The sequence below is a fragment of the Drosophila navojoa genome, chromosome 3, assembly GCF_054131105.1.
Source record: "Drosophila navojoa isolate 15081-1374.11 chromosome 3, UAZ_NAV_1.0, whole genome shotgun sequence".
In the NCBI taxonomy this organism is placed as follows: Eukaryota; Metazoa; Arthropoda; class Insecta; order Diptera; family Drosophilidae; genus Drosophila; species Drosophila navojoa.
The window spans coordinates 18,533,769-18,556,274 of record NC_142891.1 but is presented as its reverse complement, the minus strand read 5'-3'; the positions used below and the strand labels follow the sequence as shown (position 1 = coordinate 18,556,274).

The window sequence follows — 22,506 nt, the reverse complement described above, 5'->3', positions numbered from 1 at the left end:
TTTAAAATTCGCCTATGAATGAACTTTATAGTAAATAGATATATAGTAAATATATATTAATTTGTAACTATTAGTTTACGGTGAACTTTTGTCAGAAAATGATTTAAGTAAAAATTGCTTCAATACCTGCAGAATTCCTGCCCGAGTACACATGTCGCCTATCCATGGTTGTCAGTTAAGAGCTTAATAATTGTAGCATTTTTTACAGTAATTTTTCACAATGAAAGAATGTTAAAACTTGTAACTTATGAAATGAACAATCAAAACAAGAACTGCAACCGATGCGGAGAAGAGCTGCAACAAAACGAAATGACAAACCTCCAACTGGCAGCGTTTTAATATATAGTATTATTTATTATGCTTTGCCATGGCGTGCAAATAAACAAATTGATATGTGTATATATAAATATGTGTACATACATATATACATATGTAGATGAATGTGTGCAGCAAACTAATGCGATTCTAATATAATGAAATTGAAAGGGATTTATGCTCTTCTAACAACTTCCCTACTTTTCGAAATAAAACAAGGATATTTTGTTTAATTGTTTTTGGTTTTAAGTAGTATGTATTTTAATTATATTTATTGTATTTTGTATTTAGTTGGTCGCATTACAAAAATATTGTATTCATTTAATTCTTTGTTGTATGTAGGATTAAGAAAAAACTTAGCTCAATAAAAATGGCATAAATTTGAAATGAATATTGCATTTAACATTGATTGCTTATAGTACAAAACGTAACGGTTACACTTAACAGCGTTAAATAAAAATAACTTGTTGCATTTGCTGTTCCTGTTGCTGTTGATGCTGCGGCTGCTGCTGCTGCTGTTGCTGCTGATGCTGCATTACGCATTTGTTCATAAAATATGGCAATGGTTGAGCTGGCCGCTGGGCTTGCAACTGCAATGAAAATTTGTAAGAGGGAGAGAGAGAGATAGAGTATATGAATATTTAAGTTTGTCGTCAATGCTTCCAATCGAACATAATATTTTTGGAGACATTCTAGGAAAGCTTCCACTCTATACTGTCTTTACATGATGATTTACTATAAGTCAGAGTATAGTCTAGTCGGTTATTTTCAGTCATTATACACACTCACACACCAACATACCTCTTTAAACTGTGCACTGCCGGAAGCGATCGGCATTTTCCTGAATATTGCGCAGATAGATGTTGAGCTGCTCGTTCAGCGGCTGTATGGACATTTCCAGTTTCTGCAGCTGCTTGTTCTTGTCCAGGTAGGTGCTCTGCAGCAAGTTGAGCTCGGCGAGCTTCTCGTTGGTGTCCACCGTCAGCTTGGATGCGCGCTGCAGCAGAAGCTTGGCGCGCTCTCGCGCATGCTCTGATCGGTTGGCGCGATCCGTGAGCGTTTGATTGGTGGCACTGGTGGAGAACTGCAGATTGCTGGCCTCGCCACGTGCCCCGATCGCATCCTGCTTGACACGATTCGCCTGCTCGGTTATCTGCTGGGCATCCATTTCGTTTTTCAGTATATTCTTCTGCAGATTCTGCACCTTGAGGGCCAAATTCTCGACCTGCTGTGCGGTTTTATTTGCTGGCGATTCGGCCTCCTTGGTCTCCAGATCGATTTGCTGGAGATCTTCGTCGGCGAGCTCAATGTTGCTATTGGCCTGCTGTATAGCGTTCTGGGCCTTGCCTTGGGACTCACTGGCCGCCTCCAGATTCTCGACCACCAAATTGGCCTCCTTCAAGATTTCATCGGCCGTCGCTTTGGTATTATTGGCCGTGGCCTGTAAATCGTTGACGTTATTTAGATCGGGTCGTGTTTTGTATATGATCGCCTCGACGTTCTTCAGCGAGGAGACAGCATCGTTGATCTTCACGCCCAGCGATTCGATCTCTTTGGGATCGAGCGTCAGGTCCAGCTGCAGGGTGTCCTGTGCCAATAGCTTGCTCTCCGAAGGTAATGCCGTCTTATTCTGCAAAAAGTCATTGACCTCTTCGAATAGCTTCACTGCCACCTTGATGCTCTCATCGGTCTGGTTTAGATATTTTTCCGATCTCATAAATCCAAGCTGGGCCTTCTGATATGCCTCCGAGGCATTCAGTTTGGCCTGGGTCAGAGCGCGAATGGTCTGATCCGCTGCATCCTTTTTGCTAGTGATGGCCGCCTCCGTGTTCTTGGCCAACTTGAGAGCTTCCTCGGAATGGGCACGTGCGCCATTCTCGCAGGAGAGGAAGCCGCCGCATTTGCCGCATCCAGCACCGCCGCAGAGATTATCGCAGGGATCGCCCGGCTTGCCGCACACCTGATTGTTGAGTTCCGGAATTTGGGAAGTCAAAACACTCAGCTCTGCACGATAATCGGCTATGGTTTTATCATTATTCGCTATGGCATCGGTCTCGTCCTTAATCTTGTTGCTCAGTGTCTCGACGCGCTTGCAGTTGCGCTCCGTGTTGGATGCCAGCTCCCTTGCCTCATCCTTGACAGCTGCCAGGCTGCTGACGCGCTGGTAAGCATGTCGGGTTAGATTCAGGGCGCCCTCAATGTTCGACTCCTGCAGCTCAATGCCGTTCTCTTTGAGCTCACGCGACAGTTGCTGCACGAGACGCGAATGATTCTGCAGACCCTCCAGCTCCACGGCGGACACACTGAGCGAGTTGTAGATCTCATCCAGCTTAACTTCGGTGTCGCTGAGCTTCTGATGCGAGTTGACAAGCTTCGTCCTCAAGGTCTGGGCAGCCGCATCCAATTGATCAATGTCCTGCAGACTGACCGAGGTGTTCTGCAACAGATCCCGTATGTGCTGGAGCTTCTTGTCCAACTCACTGAACTCGGTGGTGTAGGCGCCCGTTGCGCCCACCTGTTTGATCTCCTTGGCACGCAGTATGGTTGCCTGAGTGGCCTCATCCAAAGCCTTCAGTATGATGTCCCAGTTGTTGAAGCATTCGCCGCATGGTGCGCAATGCGGGAACTGACCCAGATAGCCGCGGGCACACTCATTGCACTTGTAGCCGCCGATGCCCTCGTGACACACACATTGACCCGTCTCCCGATCGCACTGATAGTCGGCGGAGCCAAATTGATTGCATTCACATGGCTGGCACTTCTCGTTGGGATTGCCCCAGAAGTGCGCCTGGCACTGATTGCACGCCCGTCCGCCAAAGCCAGGCTTGCACTCGCACTGGCCGGTGAAGCTATGGCACTGCTCCTGCACGGCGCCGATGGCGTCACAATTGCACGGCTCGCAGCCCTCGCCGGAGCCGATCTTCCAGTGATTGACAGCGCACTCGTTGCACAACAGCCCCTGGACATTGGGCAGGCAGGGACACTGGCCGGTGAAGCGGTCGCAGTGCGCCAGAGTCTTGTTGGTGCCCAGGAAATCGCATTCGCAGGGTCGGCAGTTCTGCTGCAGTGCATCGCCGTGGTAGCCATCCCGGCAGAGCTCACAATGCTCGCCCGTCGTATCGTACAAGCACTTGAGGCAGGCGCCTGTCTGGCGATCGCAGTTGCCGGTCTCGTAGGGATCGATATTGTTGCTGCAGTCGCACTTGGAGCAGCTGCCGCCCGACTCCGGACTGCCAAAGTAATTATCGGCGCAAATCTCACAGCGCGCGCCCGCATAGCCGTCCTGGCAGTTGCACAGCATGTTGTTGTTGCGCGTGTCCAGGGAACAGCCATCGGCATGCGACATGCCACTGGCCATGGTGTCCGGACAGCGGCAGGCACGGCAGCCGATCTCGCTGCCCAGCAACGGATCACCGTAGTAGCCATCCAAGCAGGTGTCGCAGTTGAAGCCATCTGTCGAGTCCTGGCAATTGATGCACTGCCCAGTCAGCGGATCGCACACGGACGCATGACCGTTGCATTCGCAGACGCGGCACGCGGGGAAGTTCCAATAGCCCGGCTGGCACTGATTGCACTCGCGCCCATAGGTGTTCGGATGGCAGGCGCACTGGCCGGTCAGCAGATCGCAGTTGTTGTCCTTGCTGCCAATGCTGTTGCAGTCGCACGACTGACAGCCCTCCGGCCCGAAGCCGTAGGTGCCCGGGGCGCACTGATCGCACTGCCTACCCACCACGTTCGGCTTGCACTGGCAGAAGCCGCCGTTGGCGTCGCACACCTTGCTCAGCGAGCCGGTGGGATTGCAGTTGCACATGCTGGCGCCGTCATAGATGTACGTGCTCACGTCCTGCTCCAGGTCGCGGCATATGGCCGAGGTGTGGTCCTTGTAGCGCATGTCGTACAGCGACTGATTACAGTTCATGTTGATGTATTCGCGCAGGCGCAGATCCGCCACGGGCGAGCCATGGAAGATGGGCGTCACCTCGATGCGTGGTATCAGGGTCAGCGAGTCCACCAATATGGTGGCCGTGGGATTGTCCTCGTTGTGGCGCCGGTGCTCAAACAAAATACGGAACTTGTAGACCTTGCCCGCCTCCAGGCAGACATCGTGGAGCGCAACCACCTGGCGGTCGCGCTCGGGCAATGTGAACGGCACACGGGTCTCTGTTATGGGCGACTGGATGGCCTCAGCGCATTCGCCCTGGGGATCGATCTCATCGGGACGCACCAGCGTGATGAAGGCATCTTCCCAGTCGTTGCGGGACGTGGACTGATAGCGAATGAGCACGTCGTAAGGCATCGAGCGTGGGATATCGTCCACAGTGATGATCATCTCGGAGTTCTCTGGCACACGCGTAAAGCCAATGCCCGTAAAGTCGGGGGCGTGGCCCGAGGGCGGCGCCTGCAGCACATTGGTGCAGGTGCCATTGTTGCTATAGGTGATGCACATGTCGGCCACCTCGGCATCGTGCACAACATGCAGATCGGGTATGTAGTAGTTCTGCTTGGGCTGCGAGCAAGTGCGTCCGGTCATGTGGGAGCGGCAACGGCACTGGCCCGTCAACACGTCACAGTAGTTGTCATAGGAGCCGCCCGTATCGCAATTGCACAGCGTGCAGCCATCCTCAGATTCGGAGAGTCCAAACGTTTCCGGTTGACATTGATTGCAGTCCTTGCCGGTGACCAGGCGCTTGCACTGACACTCCCCGGTGTGCATATTACAGCCGGAGTTATTGACAGTGCCCAGTATATTGCAGGTGCATTCCTCGCAGCCCTCGGGATTGTTGGGATCCAGATTCCAGAAGCCATCCTTGCACCTATCGCAGCGACGTCCCGTCACATTCTTCTTGCAATGACAGGCCCCAGCCTCGATGCCGTTCTCTGGATCGTTGACCGAATCGCAAATACCCTCGTCCAAGGAACCGTCGGGATCACAATCGCACGGCCTGCACACATTGGGGCTGCTCAGCGGCTCCGATGGGTCGCGATAGAAGAACGCCATGCACTCCTCACAGTGCTGGCCCTGGGTGTTGTGCAGGCAATTGTCACAGAAGCCGCCCGACACATGTCCGGAGGCCACGAACATCGCCTCATCGAAATGACAGCTGACGGCGTGTCCATTGCACTCGCATTTCTTGCACGCATTCGTCTGCTTGCCAAAGGCCGGCTTCCAGGGCAGATCGTTGTAGAAGTCCTCGCAGGTCTCGCAGTTGAGACCCTTTGTGTTGTGGGTGCACTCGCAGCGTCCGTGCACCATCTCATAGTCATTGGTAATCACATCGTCCAGCGGCAAACACTGTGAGGCGTGGCCGTAGCAGGAGCACGAGCCACGCACCACCATGTTCGAGATGCCGTAGTAGTATTTCTCCTCGTTCTCCAGACGATTGTCGAGCAGATTGTCGCCCAGCTTGTGCAGCTTGGTCATCCGGATGCGCAGATTTGTCATCTTCAGCTGGTTCTGCACATGCTCCGCATACGGATCGGACACATTGATGTTCGGCGGCAGCACACGGAATATGACCTCGCCATTGCGCGACGGCTCCACCGAGGAGTAGCGCGACGTGCACATCACATCGGTTATATTATGAAGTATGGTTGGCACGCCCGGAAAGGATTCAGCGCAATCGTAGGCAAAGTAGCGATACACATGCCACGTCTGGCCAAAGTCAAAGCTACGCTCAATGTACATAGCCGCCGGCCGGAACGTGGTGAACGTGATGATCAAATGGGTGAAATGAAATTCCGCTTCCAGATCCAATTGCAATGTGACATTCTCTTTGCCATTCTCGGACTGCCACCAGGTGGGTATATTGGTGCCCGGTTTGGTCTTATAGATGATCTGTCCAATGCGATGATTCTTGTACGGATCATGGCGTGTCTCATCTCGCGAGTCGCACAGGAAACACTTCTTGTCCTCCAAATGGGATAGGATACAGAAGCGTTCCGGCTGTTTCAAACCGCACGTGGAACTGGCCGTCAAACGATTCTCGCGTCCAATCAAAAGATTTCCCGTTGCCGGATAGCAAGAGGAACGCTCGCACGGATGCGTCTTCACATATTGCCGTGGCGGATTGCGCGGGCGCTCGCGACGTCCGTGCGGCGGCTGCGACTGTGGCAAACGCTGCGCCTCCAGCTGCTGGACTACGGCGAGCACAAAGAAAACCGCGATAAGGCCGCTGCGCAGCGACATTGCTTATGGCTCGGTAGATCTTGCTCGATCTCTCTCCCTCTCCCTCTCACTCGCTCTCTCGCTCACGCTCTCTCGTTGAGCGCTTGTCTCGCTCGTTGGCTCGTCTGCCTTCGGTGCTTTGGGTCGTGTTCCACTAGAGCGCTTCCGGCTCCGTTTCTTAATCAGCTTTCGTTCGATTTCCTTTACAGAATGTAGACCACGTGGATAAGCTAAAGGAAGAATTTCTAATTCAGTTTATTAGCTTATCTCGAGATATATGTGTATATCTGTATGCTGCTCATACTTACTCGTCCTTAACTTCCTTCCTATGAGTGCTGGGCACTCATTTTGCCTCGATTCTCTAGCTGCAGCTTATCTGTGCACTGGAAAGAAAAAACAAAAACAAACTAGAATTTGAATTATTTCTTCTCAACTGCAACTCTTATCAACAGTTTCCCAACAGCTCGAATATTATTTATATAAATGTATATAGTTTTTATTGCTTGAACTCCTACATAAGTAGATTCGACCCCCGAAATGGAGAAGCGTCCGTACCCAACGACTTTTACGCACCAACTGAGCGCCAGCCAAAGTCTTCTCCAAGCTAAATGTGAATGAATCTGAGCACACATAAGTTCGACTTTAGGGCGATAAACAATATGTGTATGTGTATATATGTATATATTTATATACAATCCGTTGTTGCCTGGTGACTGGTGTTTATCAGCATTTAAGACATGTACTAAATGCTCAACCAAAGATGATGATTATTTTTAGACACAGCTGCCTCAAGTGTCACACAGTGAAAACATTAAAAAGAGTTGTACTTGTTAGAGAGTGTACTGTATACAAACATACAGATATTATTATACTATAATATATATATACTACTATAACATACATATATATGTGTATGCACATTTGAATATAATAATGTTTATGAGCTCATTAGCTTTGAATGATTCTCTTTTGTAGAGCAACTATTGTTTGGATCACACTAGTGAGTTTCATATAAAATTTAATGGATATTATCGGAGTTCAAATAGTTTTCAATTGCTCATAGAAGTTTAATTCCTTCAAGAAGTTCAATAAATAAAATATTTAAACTAGAATAATATATATGAAATATACATATGTTTATAAGGGACACATTTTCTTAATTTTTATTAAATGTATAAGAATCAAGTATAAATTTATTTATTATATGTGCATTAAAAATATGTGCTCAGATATATTATTATACTCTAAAATATGTCTAGTAAGCATATTTTTATATTAAAATATTAAAATAAAAAAAAAAACTTTTACTCTGCAGAATGATATTAAAAATTCCTCTATTTGAATAGAAATAAACGAAATAAGTAATTATATAACTCTAACTTTATATGTATTTCTTATTATAAATTTTTAATCAATATAAGTATTCGTCGGAATGTCTTTTAGTCTATGCTCTAAATATATATTTTACACTATTTTATTTACTTGTCTGAAATTGTGTTAAGCTTCAGTCCTATTGAATCTGGGTCTATATTCTTATCAGCCAAGTTCCATGTTTCATGGGACACGCAACTAAATTAAATGGAAACTGTGCTAAAGACTCGACAGCAGCAGCTGAAGCAGCGGCGGCGCCAGCGGCAGCGACAACGGCTCGAGATAAGCTGGCATAAGTCAAAAACTTTTGCCTTTGATGTGGCCATTGATAGGGATTGGGATGAACTCAACGCGATGCAAGACAAGCACTCGCTCTGTTGTCCTCTCTCTCTCTCGATCTCTCTCCCACACACATACTCCTCCTCTCTCTCTCTCTCTCTCTCGATCTCTCTCCCACACACATACTCCTCTTCTCTCTCTCTCTCTCTCTCTCTCTCTCTCACACTCTTTCTTTCTTCTTCTCCCACACTCTCTAGTATTTTTTAAAAGAGCCTGCACGACTATTTTGTAATTTCGAGTGCGACATGGAACCGATAAGAGTTCATTCACAGATGCCTGAACTATTGTATACTATATGTTTATAGCTCTGCGATTGTCTGGAGTAAGTGTGTGGGAATGTAAGCGTGCGTGTGAGCGTTATGCCTAGACCATTAACGGATTCTATACACTAAGAAGTGGATAGCATAAATATGGCTTTGATTCTGTAACATAAATGAATGAAGCTTTGATAGATAATATAGAGTAAGTTTATAAGTTAGTTATATAATTTTGATGTAATTGTTTAATTATTTGGGTTTAATTTTAAAAAGTTATATATTTTATAAATTTATATAAAATTATATTTCCTAGAAGTTTTTTCTTAGACAACGATTAAAAAGAAGTAAAAATACATTTTTAGTGACAATTTTATTTGAATGTTTGTATTTGTTTTTTACATTAAACACCCTTATATTTATGCAATATATGCTGGGCTTTTATTTTTCAATGTCTTATATAAAGGCTTTTTATATGAAGCATATTCTATTGAGTCTTATAACTTTAGAGGGAAAAATTAAAAATCAAAAAGGATTAAATAAGCCAATTAGCACCAGCCGCTATCTGGAATCCTTACTAGTTTGGCAATTCTAGATTATCATTCAGTATTTCCAGTAAAGTCTATATATCAAAGTAGAAATTGCCATGGCGTATACATACATAAACTCCTCATTTCTTCAAGTCTTTCAATTTGCAGCAAAGTAAATATTTCTATAATAATACACCCCCGCCTTGACCTTTTCTGCAACCATTTTTGCATAGTTTAACCCGTACTCAGATAACACAGTTGATTTCAGTGTATCTGATAAACAGTGAATTCAACTTTCCTGTTGCCCGCCTTTAATTGCCGAAAGAATCTTTTATTTTTTGCTCTTTTGCCTTTCTGTTAATTTCAGTTTCGTTTGGGGCGCAACACAAAAAGCACAAAAAAGGCGGACTGGAAAATAAACAAATAATCGAGGAACTAAACAAAACGTTAATTTACCAAACACACACACAGACATAGAGATACACACAGACACAATGATGCACAGAGATAAATTCTGTGAGATGTGCTTGTGTTTGTTTATGAATTGGTATTGAATAAACATAAGTCCGGCATAAGGCAGAATGAAATGATGGAGCTAGAATTACCCTGTAATTTACTTCTGATATGGGCGTGGCAGTTGGGGAGATACTATTATATTTAATATAACAGAATTGATAGAGGATTGATATGGATCCATATTCAAGACCATAAATATATAGTGGATTTATGACCATTAGAAATTTGCTATAGAGCTAGGCTAATATATTTTACAATAGTTTCCCTCCTATGAATAAGTAATATTCTTTTATATTAAAGCTTTTTATCAAATGCTTGAATGCCTTCCTAAGAGATCTGAATATCATGATCATCAAAGATAATTTTTTTTGCTGATGGGTAACAAAAATCGTACTTATCTCAAGCATATTCCTGGAATCAAATAGAATAAAATATAAAACACCTATTGCACAAAATATTCAGTGAGTCCCAAAGTGAAGCAGGCAACGTTCGAAATTTGACTTCAAATTGTCGTTTGCTTTGTCTATAGCTGTCTTACTCCACAATATATATACATAGATATATGTATATGCATATATATCTACAATTGTATGTATTGACAAGTTCATAAAATTTTGCTTATCTGAATGTTTGCTTAGCTTTGCCATGTTTATATTTTCAATTCCATCAGAGCGCGCTGCTTATTGACCACACATCCTCAGCTGGCTGGAAATGATTTCACTTATGGAGAACATGTGTGGAACTTCCCTCACTCCCTCTCCCTATCTCTCTCTATCGATGTTTCTCTCTCCATCTGCCAACCCAAATGTAAAATGAGATCATGCATGCGACGGCAAAACTATTATTAGGCCTGAACTAAGTCCTGCCCACATGCAGATAGATAGATATATACATATATATAGAAATGCACAGTTAGTTAACTATATCTTTCCTGTACAGATCGGCCCGACTTAAGCTAAGTTTAATTAATAACCTCGTTGCAAGACAATTTGCTTAGCTTTTAATGCGCTATTCCTTGCCTAGTGCAAAATGCATTGCATATATGTATGTGCACACAGGCACGTACACATATACACATAATATACATGTACATATGAGCATTAAAAAATATGCGAGGGTGGCTCAATAAGTATATCACTGAATGACATCTGTCTTGGTATGAAAGCTTAAAGATATGTTTGCTCTTATATTACTTATTTATACGAAGACTTTTTCGTCTGACTTCGCTGTATAAGATTTATTGTGGTTTTTGTTTAACTACTTATAGAAGAAGTCGACTACATAATACATTCATTCTAATACATATGTAGATATACGTATTTTCAAAGGGAACATTTTGTTTTGCTTTTGGGGATTTTTTTATATGCATACATATTTGTATAAACATAAAAGCATATATTTCTTTTGAAGAATTTTATTATTTTTAAATTTTTATACAAAACATATTATATATTTTTATTGTATTTCTAAAAATGACATACACAAAAAATATTTTAAGCCCGAAAATTCAGATGCGAAAACAATTTGAGCTACCCTCGCCAGCTATGTGCATACTATATGCAAGGCAAGACATTCTCAAATGGATTTGGGTATGAGGCATCATGTTACAAGTCGCATATAATCCGAAAGAATTCATGTGCTTTACATTGTAAGTTTTTGCTGTGACAAATAAAATAAATAATTTTTTTTTAGAGTACAAATCTCGGCCTAGCGATAACTCTTGCAGTAAAAAACACACGCACTCACACACACACACACGAGAGCAGCGAGAGTAACAGCGGATGCAGAGAAGTAGAAGACGAAAGCAGAAAAAAAAGAAGTAACAACAAACGGAACATAACAGATAAACGCAGGCAACAACAACAACAATAACAGCTGCGTACTTCAAAGTGCGTACAACTTTGAAATTTGTATATGAATTTACAGTTAAGTAGTGTAGAACAATTTAACACGTTTAGCTTACTTACCAGGCTATGGCACAGCTCCCACTCCAATTCCTTGCACTTTTAATACAACATTTTCTGTTATACACAAGAAAACAACAAACACTACACAATTTCTGTTGTTGTTGTTGTTGCTGGTAGTGCTGCCACAGCAAACACTTTTCAACTTCTTTTTATAAACTTAAAGGGAGCACACAAACACACTCACACATGCACAAGAAGAAGATATTTTCCAAGACAATCAGAGGACGGCGAAAGAAAAACCGGGACTACCGAAAAACCCGTCCGTTCACCAAAGATCCACACTCGTTACTGAGCGAGCGGATTGTTATGCGGCCTGCCAAGCGTATGGTAGATACTTTTGAGCGAGAGCTCAAGAGCGATCGCCTGTATAAGAGTATGCGACGGTGCAGAGATGAAGTCATAAAGTGGCCCATACACTCTACAATCTGTCTGTACCTGCTGAACTGAAGTAAGTGATTGCATGTAGGTCTATGCGCTACGACTTGTACCATAATCTAATGTAATTGAAGTGTAAGTCTTTAATAAATTTATTGAATAGAATTTTATTAATTTTGTATCTATTAACAAGTTCAGAAATTAATATTACATACATAGAAGAGTGAAGAAAGGATAATCAAGTTTGGTACACTTCAATTTCCACTCAACCTACCTAACTCAACATGCTCAATGCAACAAGTTCACGATTATTCACTCAAGTAACAAAAATGAACTGCTCAAAATATAAACACTCAACGTGAGCATTCGACTTAACTCTCTCCTCTCTCTGTCGACTGCATGTGTTGGAGAGCGAAAGAGTTTGGTACCCGATGCACAATCAGCATGTTTATCAGGCAATTCATATATGTATATACATTAAAAATTCTGTTTGTGGCACTACTTATTATAGTATTTTTTTATTTTCTTGAATATGTTTTACTGATATCCACTGTAGTTGTATACATTTAAAAAATATTTTTCTTAATTTAAATTTAACTGTCATTAAAACTAAAAGGAGTGAAACATATTTTAAATGATTGGCAACGCTGTCGTATAAAAGCGTTGGCAATGCAAATTTTAGCAGCCCTGCCAACGAGAGAGCGCGACAGTAAACTTGTAACAGAGCATTAGTATTGGTGAATTTATTAGCGCCAAGCGGGGTGAATGCGGCACTCACACACAGAGACTGTACGAAAGAGAGAGCAAAATGCAACGGAAAAAGCGCCAACGCCGCAACGAGTTGTCAGTTCACTTTTGGAGCTCATACCGAGCAGTCGATCGCAAGCGAACTCGAGCGCTAGTCGCACTTTCTCCAAGAGATCGTTACGATTTTTGAAAACATAAAAAAGTGAAGAAAAGAAACACTCGTCAAATCAAAATTTAAATATGTTTTAAGCTCGGCAGCAAATCTACAAAATTATATGTGTTACATTTGTCATCAAAATTCGGTATAGCTCCCCCACATTCAAAACGCGTTAAATAGTTAACCAAAAAAAAAAAAAAGAAAAAAAAATAGATATCGTGCGGTGCTGTGTTATGCGGAGTCCATTTTTTTGTTATAGCCAAAATTTCTAGTTTTATGGTGTGCTTAAGGCCGCTGTTGCTGCTGCCCCATCCCGTTGTGCATATCTCTACATAAGCACCCAAAAATATTTAGGTGAGTCCGCAGCGCTACACACGTACATTTGTACATGTATTTGAATCTGGCTGCCAACTGTGCAACTGTTACAAGATTCCCCGCCGCCCAGCTAATATCACAAATATAATCCAGTATGACTACGAATATACCCCAAAAATTGATTACGCAGTACCATAGCATACAGAGCGACGTTTGCTACTTCTTCTTCTTCGATATTTCGCGTTTAGTTTCATTTTGTGTTGGACGAAGAAAAATGCGTTGGTTGCTTTTATTAATACAACACCAACACATATACACACATGCATACACATGCAGAAGCAGCTAAATGAACAAGTGTAAATGAAGGAGAGCGGGAGAATAAGTCGTATCAGCTTTTAAGCATTTGAGAGAGGGAGCGCGAGCGAGAGCGAAAGAGAGAGTCCGGCATGCGCAGTGGTGGGCAATAGTAAGCATTGTGGGAGCAGTGGAGCCATAGGAGAAGCTGTTGCTATTGCTGTTGTAGTTGTGAATTGCTTTCTGTTTGGTTCTGTGTGCGCGTTAGTATGTGTGTATGTGTGCTATGTGCGCGGCAAAAATCTCTGCCTCGGCCTCGGCGTTTATTTATTTATATTTTTTTTTAATAAAAACTGACAACTAACTGTGAAGCGCCGCTGCCGAACATCGCCATTCATTTTACGTTGACAACAGAGAGTGGCTTTTATTTTGATGTTGTTGTAGTTTGCCATTGTCGCTAGCAGGTGACGTCATTTTACAGTTCTATATTTAAAAAACATTGTTTCGAATGCTTATTGTTAGTGCAGCTTAGTTCTAACTACAAAGCCAATGAATGCAAGTGGATGCCTGAGTGTTGCTCGCCCCTTTTTAATGTTTACATGCCGCGACCACCGATAAGCGCTACATCTCTGTGTGTGTGAGTAAATATGTACACACATATGTATATGTGTGTGATTGTTTTTTCTTTTTACTGATATGATTTGTTGTCGTCACGTGGAGTGCATATACAGCTACATTTGTATGCAAGCAAGTATATAGACATGTATGTGTATATGTATTTATACTTTTTCATGTGTTTGTTTTGGCGCGTTGGAATTTCAGAGCGAGGCGTACGCTCTATTGTAAACTTTGTATTGGAAGCACTAATTTCCGTTAGAAGTTTTTCATTTACCAACACTGCGCAATTTGTTTGATGAGATCCATGTTTGTATGGATGTATGGGAGTATATACATACGTATGCATTTGTAGGCATATACAACTATGTTAATTTTAATTTTGAAAGGAATTTGACATAAAAAACAACCTGTAAATTCGATGACTCAAAATGAATAATATTTAAAAAATATAAAAAAGAACATACATATATCTAGTTATATTGATGGTGATATTATATCATTTTGTATTGCAATATGAAATACTGTTACAATAAGTTTATAAGGGATTTAAATCACTAAAACAAATATATTTTTGTGTATATAAAATATCAGAAGCTTATAACTATAGAGATATCCTACAATTCTAATCTCTTAAAATACCTTGTAAGACTATCAATAATTCTGGCAATACTTCAAATAATATTTCTGACTTAGCTGGGCTATATTGTACGCACATAGTTAGTTCATCAAGTTCCTGTATTCCTCTTCAGGCCATGGCACCGCTTTGAAGCTATACGGTACTATTTTTATTTTCATATCCGAACTACATAAATTGTCTGTTTCTGTCTTATATAGAGGCAAATATACATACATATGCGCTGACCCACCTGTGCTCGTAGTTTCTCACTTTAATTGCAATCTATCTTTAGCTCGAGCATTTGCCCCAACTCCTGCCCAGTCTGACTGCCTGCCTGACGTGGCATGCATTGAGGTTTCTGTTTTCTTGACTTTTAAACTTTAAATCCGGAAAAGGAAATGTAGGTCCCTTCACTATGAACGAAAACAAAAAAAATTCCCTAACGGCACGCCAACTGCTCTTTGGAGTAACTAAGCAAAAGGTTACAAATTTGCATAAAATCGAATGTTATTAAAGTGTTGGTCTTGTTGTATGAGTGTGTATGTGTGTGCTGCGTGCTTATGTATGTATGTGGTCATGACGAAACACATTCCCCGACATGGCAGGCCAACATCATAAACTTTGCTGCCCCACAATACCCGACCATTAGCCTTGCTTGAGGACTAAAAAAGGAGAACGTTTTAGTAGTACCCAACTATTGTGTCAAGAGTTTATGCCCCGAACTCATGTTTCATATGTTTATTGAAAATTGTTTTGTTTTTCTGTCAGTAAAAGTTTTTTCATTCCGTCTTTATTGCTTTCCAATCGATATTTATAAGGGCTTGTCGTACATCTTCGATATGCTGCAATGTTAAATCAAATTTATATTTTGAATACCCTACTTTGTTTTTGTAAAGAGTGAAGAGAGTATTGTAATTATTATATGTCACATATAAAATATTTCTAATCATTACTATGGGTATAAAGAAATCTTAAAATATTCTATATTACTCTAAATTGAAAATCGAACCGCTAGATTCTTTTAACAGATATAGACTATTGTAAATTTCATAGCATTTTTGGAAGCCATTTTTGAAAGAAAAGTTTAATGCTGATAAACGATTGTGTATATAACACGTAAAATATATGATAGAAATATGCATTCAAATAAGCTAGATGTTCTTTCGTGTTTCGCCTATGATCGTGGGCGCGATTGAAAGTGATTCAGGAAATCCAAATTAGAGTACAATTGGCTGGCAAAAGTTGTCTTCGCCAAATAAGCAGCTCTTAACTGCTGTTAATAAGGTACACTATTCATTAAATAATAATTCAATGTCATAGACGATATACATATGTATATATATTGTTTAGTTGCCATACTATTTATTTAAAATTTAAATTTCGCATATGTTTTATATACATATTGTAAATTTGGTTTCTTTTGATACTTTTAGCATTATAACAATTGAATATCGTATGCATATATCGTAAATTTAGTTTTCTTGGCAAGCGTATTTAATAGTCGTTGCTCTGTTATATATTTATTTTTATTAGGATGCGGATGTCGACAAATTTGTGTGTCTTACGTGCCTTTTATGCATATCAATAAACTCATATCCAACACACAGCACACACACACACATGTCTCAATGGAAAACTGGGGCAAATAAGGAAAATGCGGCATCGTCGCAGACATTGTCCTCTTGGCTGCTAAGCAGGCCAATTCGTATAAAACGAATAAAACACATGCCTTCTTTTTCCTCCAGTATTTCAATATAGGTTACGACCATCAATATATACAGATGTAGATATAGATATATTTTAGCAGAAAACAGCATATACTTTGTTCAATTAAGGCAAAGTTTGCAGGGTGGGCGATTTTATTGGCTTGAGATAAATAGCAAAAAAATAAAAATAATAAAAGTTGCTGGGAATAAGCGGAAGTATTGTGGTGAGAATACAAGGCGTGGGCTTGGGTCTAAAAAAGGCGCTCTATAATTGAATCTTGTTTGCTGAATGAGATAGCTGAGGATGTATAGTATATAGCATAGAGTTTAAACAGAACTTAACCAATTGGTTTTTCTTTGTCTTTACAGTTTACTCAAAATCCACATCCAAAATGCTGGAAGACGACAATTCAGATTTGTTGGTTTGTGCCACAGAGTTTAAAGAAGGTATTTAAAATTACAAATTTGGATGTGGAGATATTTATTTGACCTATGTCTAATTCGCTTTCTTTGTACATTTTAGATCGCCTATTCTTTGTGGTATTTAAGAAGAATATCAAGCCAAAGAATACGGCCAGCACACATTACTTTAGCATAGACGATGAGTTTGTCTATGAGAATTTTTACAATGATTTCGGGCCACTTAATATATGCATACTGTATCGGTACTGCATGAAGCTCAACAGCAAACTGAGTGCCAAGAGTCACGCGAACAAGAAAATCGTGCACTACACCTCCATGAATCCGGCTAAGCGTCTCAATGCGGCCTACCTGATTGGTTCGTATGCAGTAAGTTTAACCTTTCCAATTTGGGTTGATGATATTTCTAGTATAAATATATCACTTTGGTTGAACGCCTCTCAAGGCGCAAATTGAAATCTTGTTTAGAGAACATGCGCTGGTCTTTACGGTATCATTATAATAGTAACTTGTCCAAACTAAACAACTTGTGAAATAGTTTAAAGTGTTTGAATATACAATATATGTATACTTATAGTAGTATAATATATACTAAAATAGTATGTGATACGCCATCATCAATAGAGACCTTATTCAGTATATGCTAGGGAACCGTATTTATATGTAGAATTATAGTATATGTTTATAGAGTAATTAAGCATATAAATTAATGTTTAAAATTATTATTTTCAGATAATTTACCTGAATAAATCGCCCGATGTGGCGTACAGATTGCTAGCGGGCCCCGAGGTGCCGGCATATACTCGCTTCTGTGATGCGAGCTACGGACCCAGCAACTTTAAGATCTCGCTGCTCGACTGTCTCAATGCCATACACAAGAGCCTGCAGGCGGGCTTCCTTAACTTCAACGACTTTGACGCGGAAGAGTATGAGTACTTTGAGCGAGTGGAGAACGGGGATTTCAATTGGATAGTGCCGCAAAAGTTTATCGCCTTCTGTGGACCACACCAGAAATCGAAAACTCTGCCCAATGGCTATCCGTGCCATGCGCCAGAGCGTTATTTCACCTACTTCAGGGACAACAATGTGACGACAGTTATTCGGCTAAACGCCAAAGTCTATCATGCCTCATCGTTCGAGAATGCTGGCTTCGAGCATAGGGACTTGTTCTTTATCGATGGCAGCACGCCCAGCGATACGATACTCAAGAAATTCTTGTCCATCTGCGAGACGACAAAGGGCGCCATTGCGGTGCACTGCAAGGCGGGCCTGGGACGCACCGGCAGCCTAATCGGAGCCTACATTATGAAGCATTACGGCTTCACGGCGCTAGAGGCGATTGCCTGGCTGCGCCTCTGTCGCCCCGGCTCCGTCATAGGTCATCAGCAGCAATGGATGGAGGAGTAAGGATTAAAGAGCTCGAAAATTGAATAAATTTGTTACTAATTTTTCTTTTCTTGCAGCAAGCAGAGCTGGCTGTGGTCAGAGGGCGAACGGATGCGTCGGCGCATGGCTTTGCCGATTTTACAGCACAAGTATGGCATCTACAGTATTGAGCTGAAGGAGAAGCTGGCCAAGAACGAGTTGGAGGAGCAGAAGGCGGTGCCGTTGGCAACATCGGATCCCTTTGAGCATGTCGACTTGTTGCTGACGCGGGTGAAGCGCATCTCGCAGCGTGTGGACACAATGCATTTGCATGATCAAGACACCTTGGATGGGGGATGCGATCAAACGGATGAGGAGCTATCCGAACAGCAGCTGGAACTGCAAGAGCTGCACTATCATTCCACGGACGAAGCCAATTGCAATGCCAGCGATAATGATACGGACACGGCTAGTGCGCCCGCTGAACAGACACTCGGCTCTAGCTATACGATGTCGACACGCCGTCGCAAATCGCCGTCGAATGCCAACAAGCCCACGGTAATCGCCACTTCGCTGCGTCGCCTGGTCAATCCTGGGAGCATGCGCAACACAAGCAGTGGTAATAGCAGCGCCATTGCCAGCAGTCTGGAGCCGGCTGGTAGCTGCACAGAGAAGAAGCTGCGCAAGCCAAGCAGCAATGTCTTTGAAGCAGCGCGCCATACAATTGCATCGTCCGTGCGCATGTCCCAGACGGCGCTCGAGAAGAAGCAGATGCAAACGCAGGGCGACAAACTGAATCAGATCAAGGCGTTGCGACGGCATCATTCGCGGGCTGTGAACAGCAACAACAGGTGGGTATTCGCTATACACATATACACAGAGAGGTCTGCATGAGTGAAGACACACCAATCAAAGATTATATTCGAAGATTATATGACTTGGCCATGCAGACCTCTATGCACAGAAATACATGTACATTGTGAAGACACTTTATACTCAATACACAATATACTCTGTAATTTAACTGCAGTGACTCGGATCCAATCCAACGGCATACACGCGCACGTTCTCAGCCATTTCGCAACAACAACAATGTGGTGAATGTGTCAACGTCAGCGCCTTTGGCTCTTAAAACCGTTAGTTGTTTACCGCCGACAACAGCGGCCACTGCAACAGTAACAACAGCAACAGCGTCTTCAACAGCAACAACAACAGCATCATCACATAACCTTAACAACAACAACAACAACAACAACAACAACAGCAACTTTAATATAAACAACTCACTGCATAATTGTAACAATAATAGCACTAATAACAACAACATCAACAACAACAATATGCAAACCAGTACGGCCAGCCGCACACGCAGTCTGGCCATCTATAGCAAAAGGTAAGTGCCCAGCGATCGTACCCACCAATAGAAAACCGTCCCTCCCGACGCAAACACACACACACACACAGATACACTAAACAGCGCTACACAATGCATACACACACACACACACACACACACACACACACACACACACACACACACACACACACACACACACACACCGATACATACTTTTGATTTTGAAGCTCGAACTGTGCAGCGGCTTTTTGTATTCTCGTCTAGTATTTTTTGTAGCATTTTTTAATCCCGTCTCGTTTTTTGGTGTCCTCGTTCGCTTTGCACCTTTTGCCAAGATTGTATATAAGTTTTTTTTTAGTATAGTTTTAATTGTATGCCCCATTCGCTAACCGTTATTATTGCACACATACACGAAGCTGGTGTGAGAGTGAACTTGTTTTCGATAAATTGTTATCGATAGCTTTCGCTCGGCCGGCTAGTTAATAAATTCGTTAACAAACACTAATTTTACCAATAATTCTCTTTTATGTTTGATTTATTGAATTTTTGAGTATGTACTTACATTTGTTGTTTATTATTCTTTCCTTCAATTAATTAGTCTTACAATTTGTTTGTGCATGCAAAAATTTACAAAATAAAAAAACAAATCGAAATCAAAATTGATTGAGCTTGCGATAATTTTTTGGTTATACGAACATAAATACATATATTTTTTTTTTCGTTTTTGTTTAACGTTTGGCGATTATGTTTTTGTTGCTCCTTGGCATATTTTGTATACTGTTTTTTGGCTCCTGCGTACTGATTAAGCTTATGATGCGTATCTTCTACAACAAGTGAATCTTTCTCTATTGTCTCTCGTGCTTGGCTGTGGGCTCACAATCTTTCGTTCCCCTTTATTCCCCGACCTTCTCCCCCCCCCCCCCCCCCACCTGCTCCGTCCACAAATGACAGAATGGAATTGAAGCATCTACGCAATGCGGAACAACAGGAACAACAGCCCGCTGCTGTGCTCGATAAGCAATTGAAATCCTATGCAACGATCAATGAAAGTAAGATACCCATCGGTGTCGGTGGTGTGGGTGGTGTTGGTGGTGTCGGTGGGGCTGGCAGCTCGGCAACCATACCGCCGGTACGCAGCAGCTTGTCCCGCAGCTCGCTTCATCATATGACGCTTAGGGGTCGCTCACGCATACGCTATCAACGGCCGGGGCAAGTGGTTTGCGGCGCAACCGAAGAGCAGACGACTCAAGCTTGCACAATGGCAACCGCTCGCTATTATCGTGATGTCTCCGCGATACCAGCGACGACATTGGTCACTGCTGCATGTGGCAGCGGCATCACCAGTGGTTGCTACACTGTAGCGATGCGTTCGTCATCCGCTACGCTTGATCTTAACTCTAATCCGCTGCCAGCTGCTGCCTGCAACAACACAACGACTGCAAATGCAGCAGCAACAGCTACAACAACAACAATAGCAACAACTACAACAACAGCCAAGTCAAAGATACCCAACTTGAACAACAACAACAACAACAACAATAGCAACAACAACAGCAACAGCAATTTGAGTAATTCGCATTCTTCTACACCTCCCCCAGACACAAGCCGTCTTAGCATGTTGGCCAGCATGAACAGTGGCAATGGACGTACCAGCGACGAGCAGCCAGCCAACAGCAAAGATCAGCAGCAGCAGCAGCAGCAGCAGCACTTGGGTGGCAGCAAACGGAATAAGCGTTCGCTTAGCTCCACACGCATCGAGAAGGACAAATGCGATGAGTATAATACAAAATTGCTGCGCAAGACGAGTGTTGCAGCTGCAGCTGCTGCAGCAACAGCAGCAGCGGCAGCAGCAGCAGCAGCAGCCGCTTCAACAATGAGTAAAAGCAACAATAACACCAACAGCAACAACAATAATACTAATAATAATCAAAATCTGAATAGTAATAATAATAATAACAATAGCGGCAGCAGCAGCAAATACAACAGCAACAGCGGAACACCGACGGCCAGCCTTGGAGGTGGCAGTTTCAGGCTGTCGCGTCGAATCTTTGCTGAATCAGGTTCATCAGCCTCAACCTCGGCCTCCAACTCTGGCATACCGACACCGACGCAGCCGCCAACGTTGCCCTGGCAGCAGCATCATCCTCATCACCCGCGTGTATCCAGTCGCCTGACCACGGAGCGTGAGCAACAGCAGCATCTGAAGCTGCGCAAGAAGATTAGCTACTAAATGGCATAGCCTCAGGTAACTGCAGCAGCTGCTGCAATTGTTATTGTTAGCACCTATTTTGTAAAACAAATTTTTTAGTATTAATAGTAAAATTTACACATTCGAGACCCACATAACTCAGCAGCTTGGCTTGGGCTTGGTTGTTGTTTTTTCTATTATCTCTTTTTTCTATACAACATTTGGTTGCAAGAGGAACGAATCCGCATGTGAATTTGTGAAACCGATTACTAAATATCTTCAATCTCTAGAGATGAACAGTTATGTATATAAATTTAGTCATTAAAGTTGAGTTGGAATTTCAGAATCCCGCAATTTACTTTGTTTAGGCTCTGCGCATATATATACGTTTATACATAGATTTAGATTTCGATATACATACATTAAAGTTTAGTTTGAACTTCAGAATCGCGCAATGAACCATAGTGTTATTTGAGAAAAGCGCATTGGGTTTAATATTATTTGTTTAAATATGTTAATACAACAATAATTTCAAATACTGAAAGCTAAACACACTTTATTTGCAATACTTTATATTAGTTCGAACAAGCTCTTAAAATTGTCCAGAAAAATAGTAATATTTTTTTATGAATATATCAACACTTTGAGTGCAGGGTAACTAATAGTTTGGCATTCTCAGAATTTGTGAATATTTTTTTCTTTATTCATTTACATGTTGAAGAAGTAGCCAGAATTTAAAAATCAGTAATTTCATATTTGCTGAACAAAGTTCAACTAATTAGTTATATATTATGGGTTTTGAAATATAAAAAACTACGGCTTCATTTCCTGGGCCAAAATGTTGTGCAACGTTAACAAAGAACAAAGAAATTGTACACGACGACCTTAAA

The 22,506-nt window shown here is 42.2% G+C and overlaps 2 protein-coding genes across 7 annotated transcripts; one reads left to right on the top strand and one right to left on the bottom strand.

The window, feature by feature from the left end:
• Nucleotides 1-570: 570 nt before the first annotated feature.
• LanB1 (laminin subunit beta-1) lies at nucleotides 571-19,957 on the bottom strand. 6 transcript variants are annotated; one of them, XM_089257239.1, is made up of 4 exons: nucleotides 19,642-19,957; nucleotides 6,790-6,864; nucleotides 1,117-6,726; nucleotides 571-905 (listed from the first exon to the last, which is right to left on the bottom strand). In XM_089257239.1, the coding sequence occupies exon 3, from the start codon at nucleotides 6,500-6,502 to the stop codon at nucleotides 1,121-1,123; it is 5,382 nt and encodes a 1,793-aa protein (XP_089113365.1). In that variant the 5' UTR covers nucleotides 6,503-6,726; nucleotides 6,790-6,864; nucleotides 19,642-19,957; the 3' UTR covers nucleotides 571-905; nucleotides 1,117-1,120. The 6 variants fall into 6 exon arrangements, with proteins under 6 accessions (XP_089113365.1, XP_089113367.1, XP_030240255.1 ...); XM_089257241.1 differs by having other exon boundaries at nucleotides 1,117-6,711; XM_030384395.2 differs by lacking the exon at nucleotides 19,642-19,957 and adding an exon at nucleotides 11,459-11,759.
• Nucleotides 12,667-22,475, top strand: Cdc14 (cell division cycle protein 14). Its single transcript, XM_089257242.1, has 8 exons — nucleotides 12,667-13,091; nucleotides 16,656-16,733; nucleotides 16,810-17,075; nucleotides 17,439-18,109; nucleotides 18,170-18,922; nucleotides 19,102-19,464; nucleotides 20,380-20,477; nucleotides 21,027-22,475. The coding sequence occupies exons 2-8, from the start codon at nucleotides 16,679-16,681 to the stop codon at nucleotides 21,656-21,658; spliced, it is 2,838 nt and encodes a 945-aa protein (XP_089113368.1). The 5' UTR covers nucleotides 12,667-13,091; nucleotides 16,656-16,678; the 3' UTR covers nucleotides 21,659-22,475.
• The last annotated feature ends 31 nt before the right edge of the window (nucleotides 22,476-22,506 follow it).

Bases quoted from the DNA above. Each gene is read 5' to 3' on its own strand.
- Cdc14 (XM_089257242.1), top strand. From the start codon at position 16,679: ATGCTGGAAGACGACAATTCAGATTTGTTGGTTTGTGCCACAGAGTTT. The intron at 17,076-17,438 runs GTAAGTTTAACC...TATTATTTTCAG, and splicing joins ACCTGATTGGTTCGTATGCA to ATAATTTACCTGAATAAATC. The intron at 18,923-19,101 runs GTGGGTATTCGC...ATTTAACTGCAG, and splicing joins GCTGTGAACAGCAACAACAG to TGACTCGGATCCAATCCAAC.
- LanB1 (XM_089257239.1), bottom strand. From the start codon at position 6,502: ATGTCGCTGCGCAGCGGCCTTATCGCGGTTTTCTTTGTGCTCGCCGTA.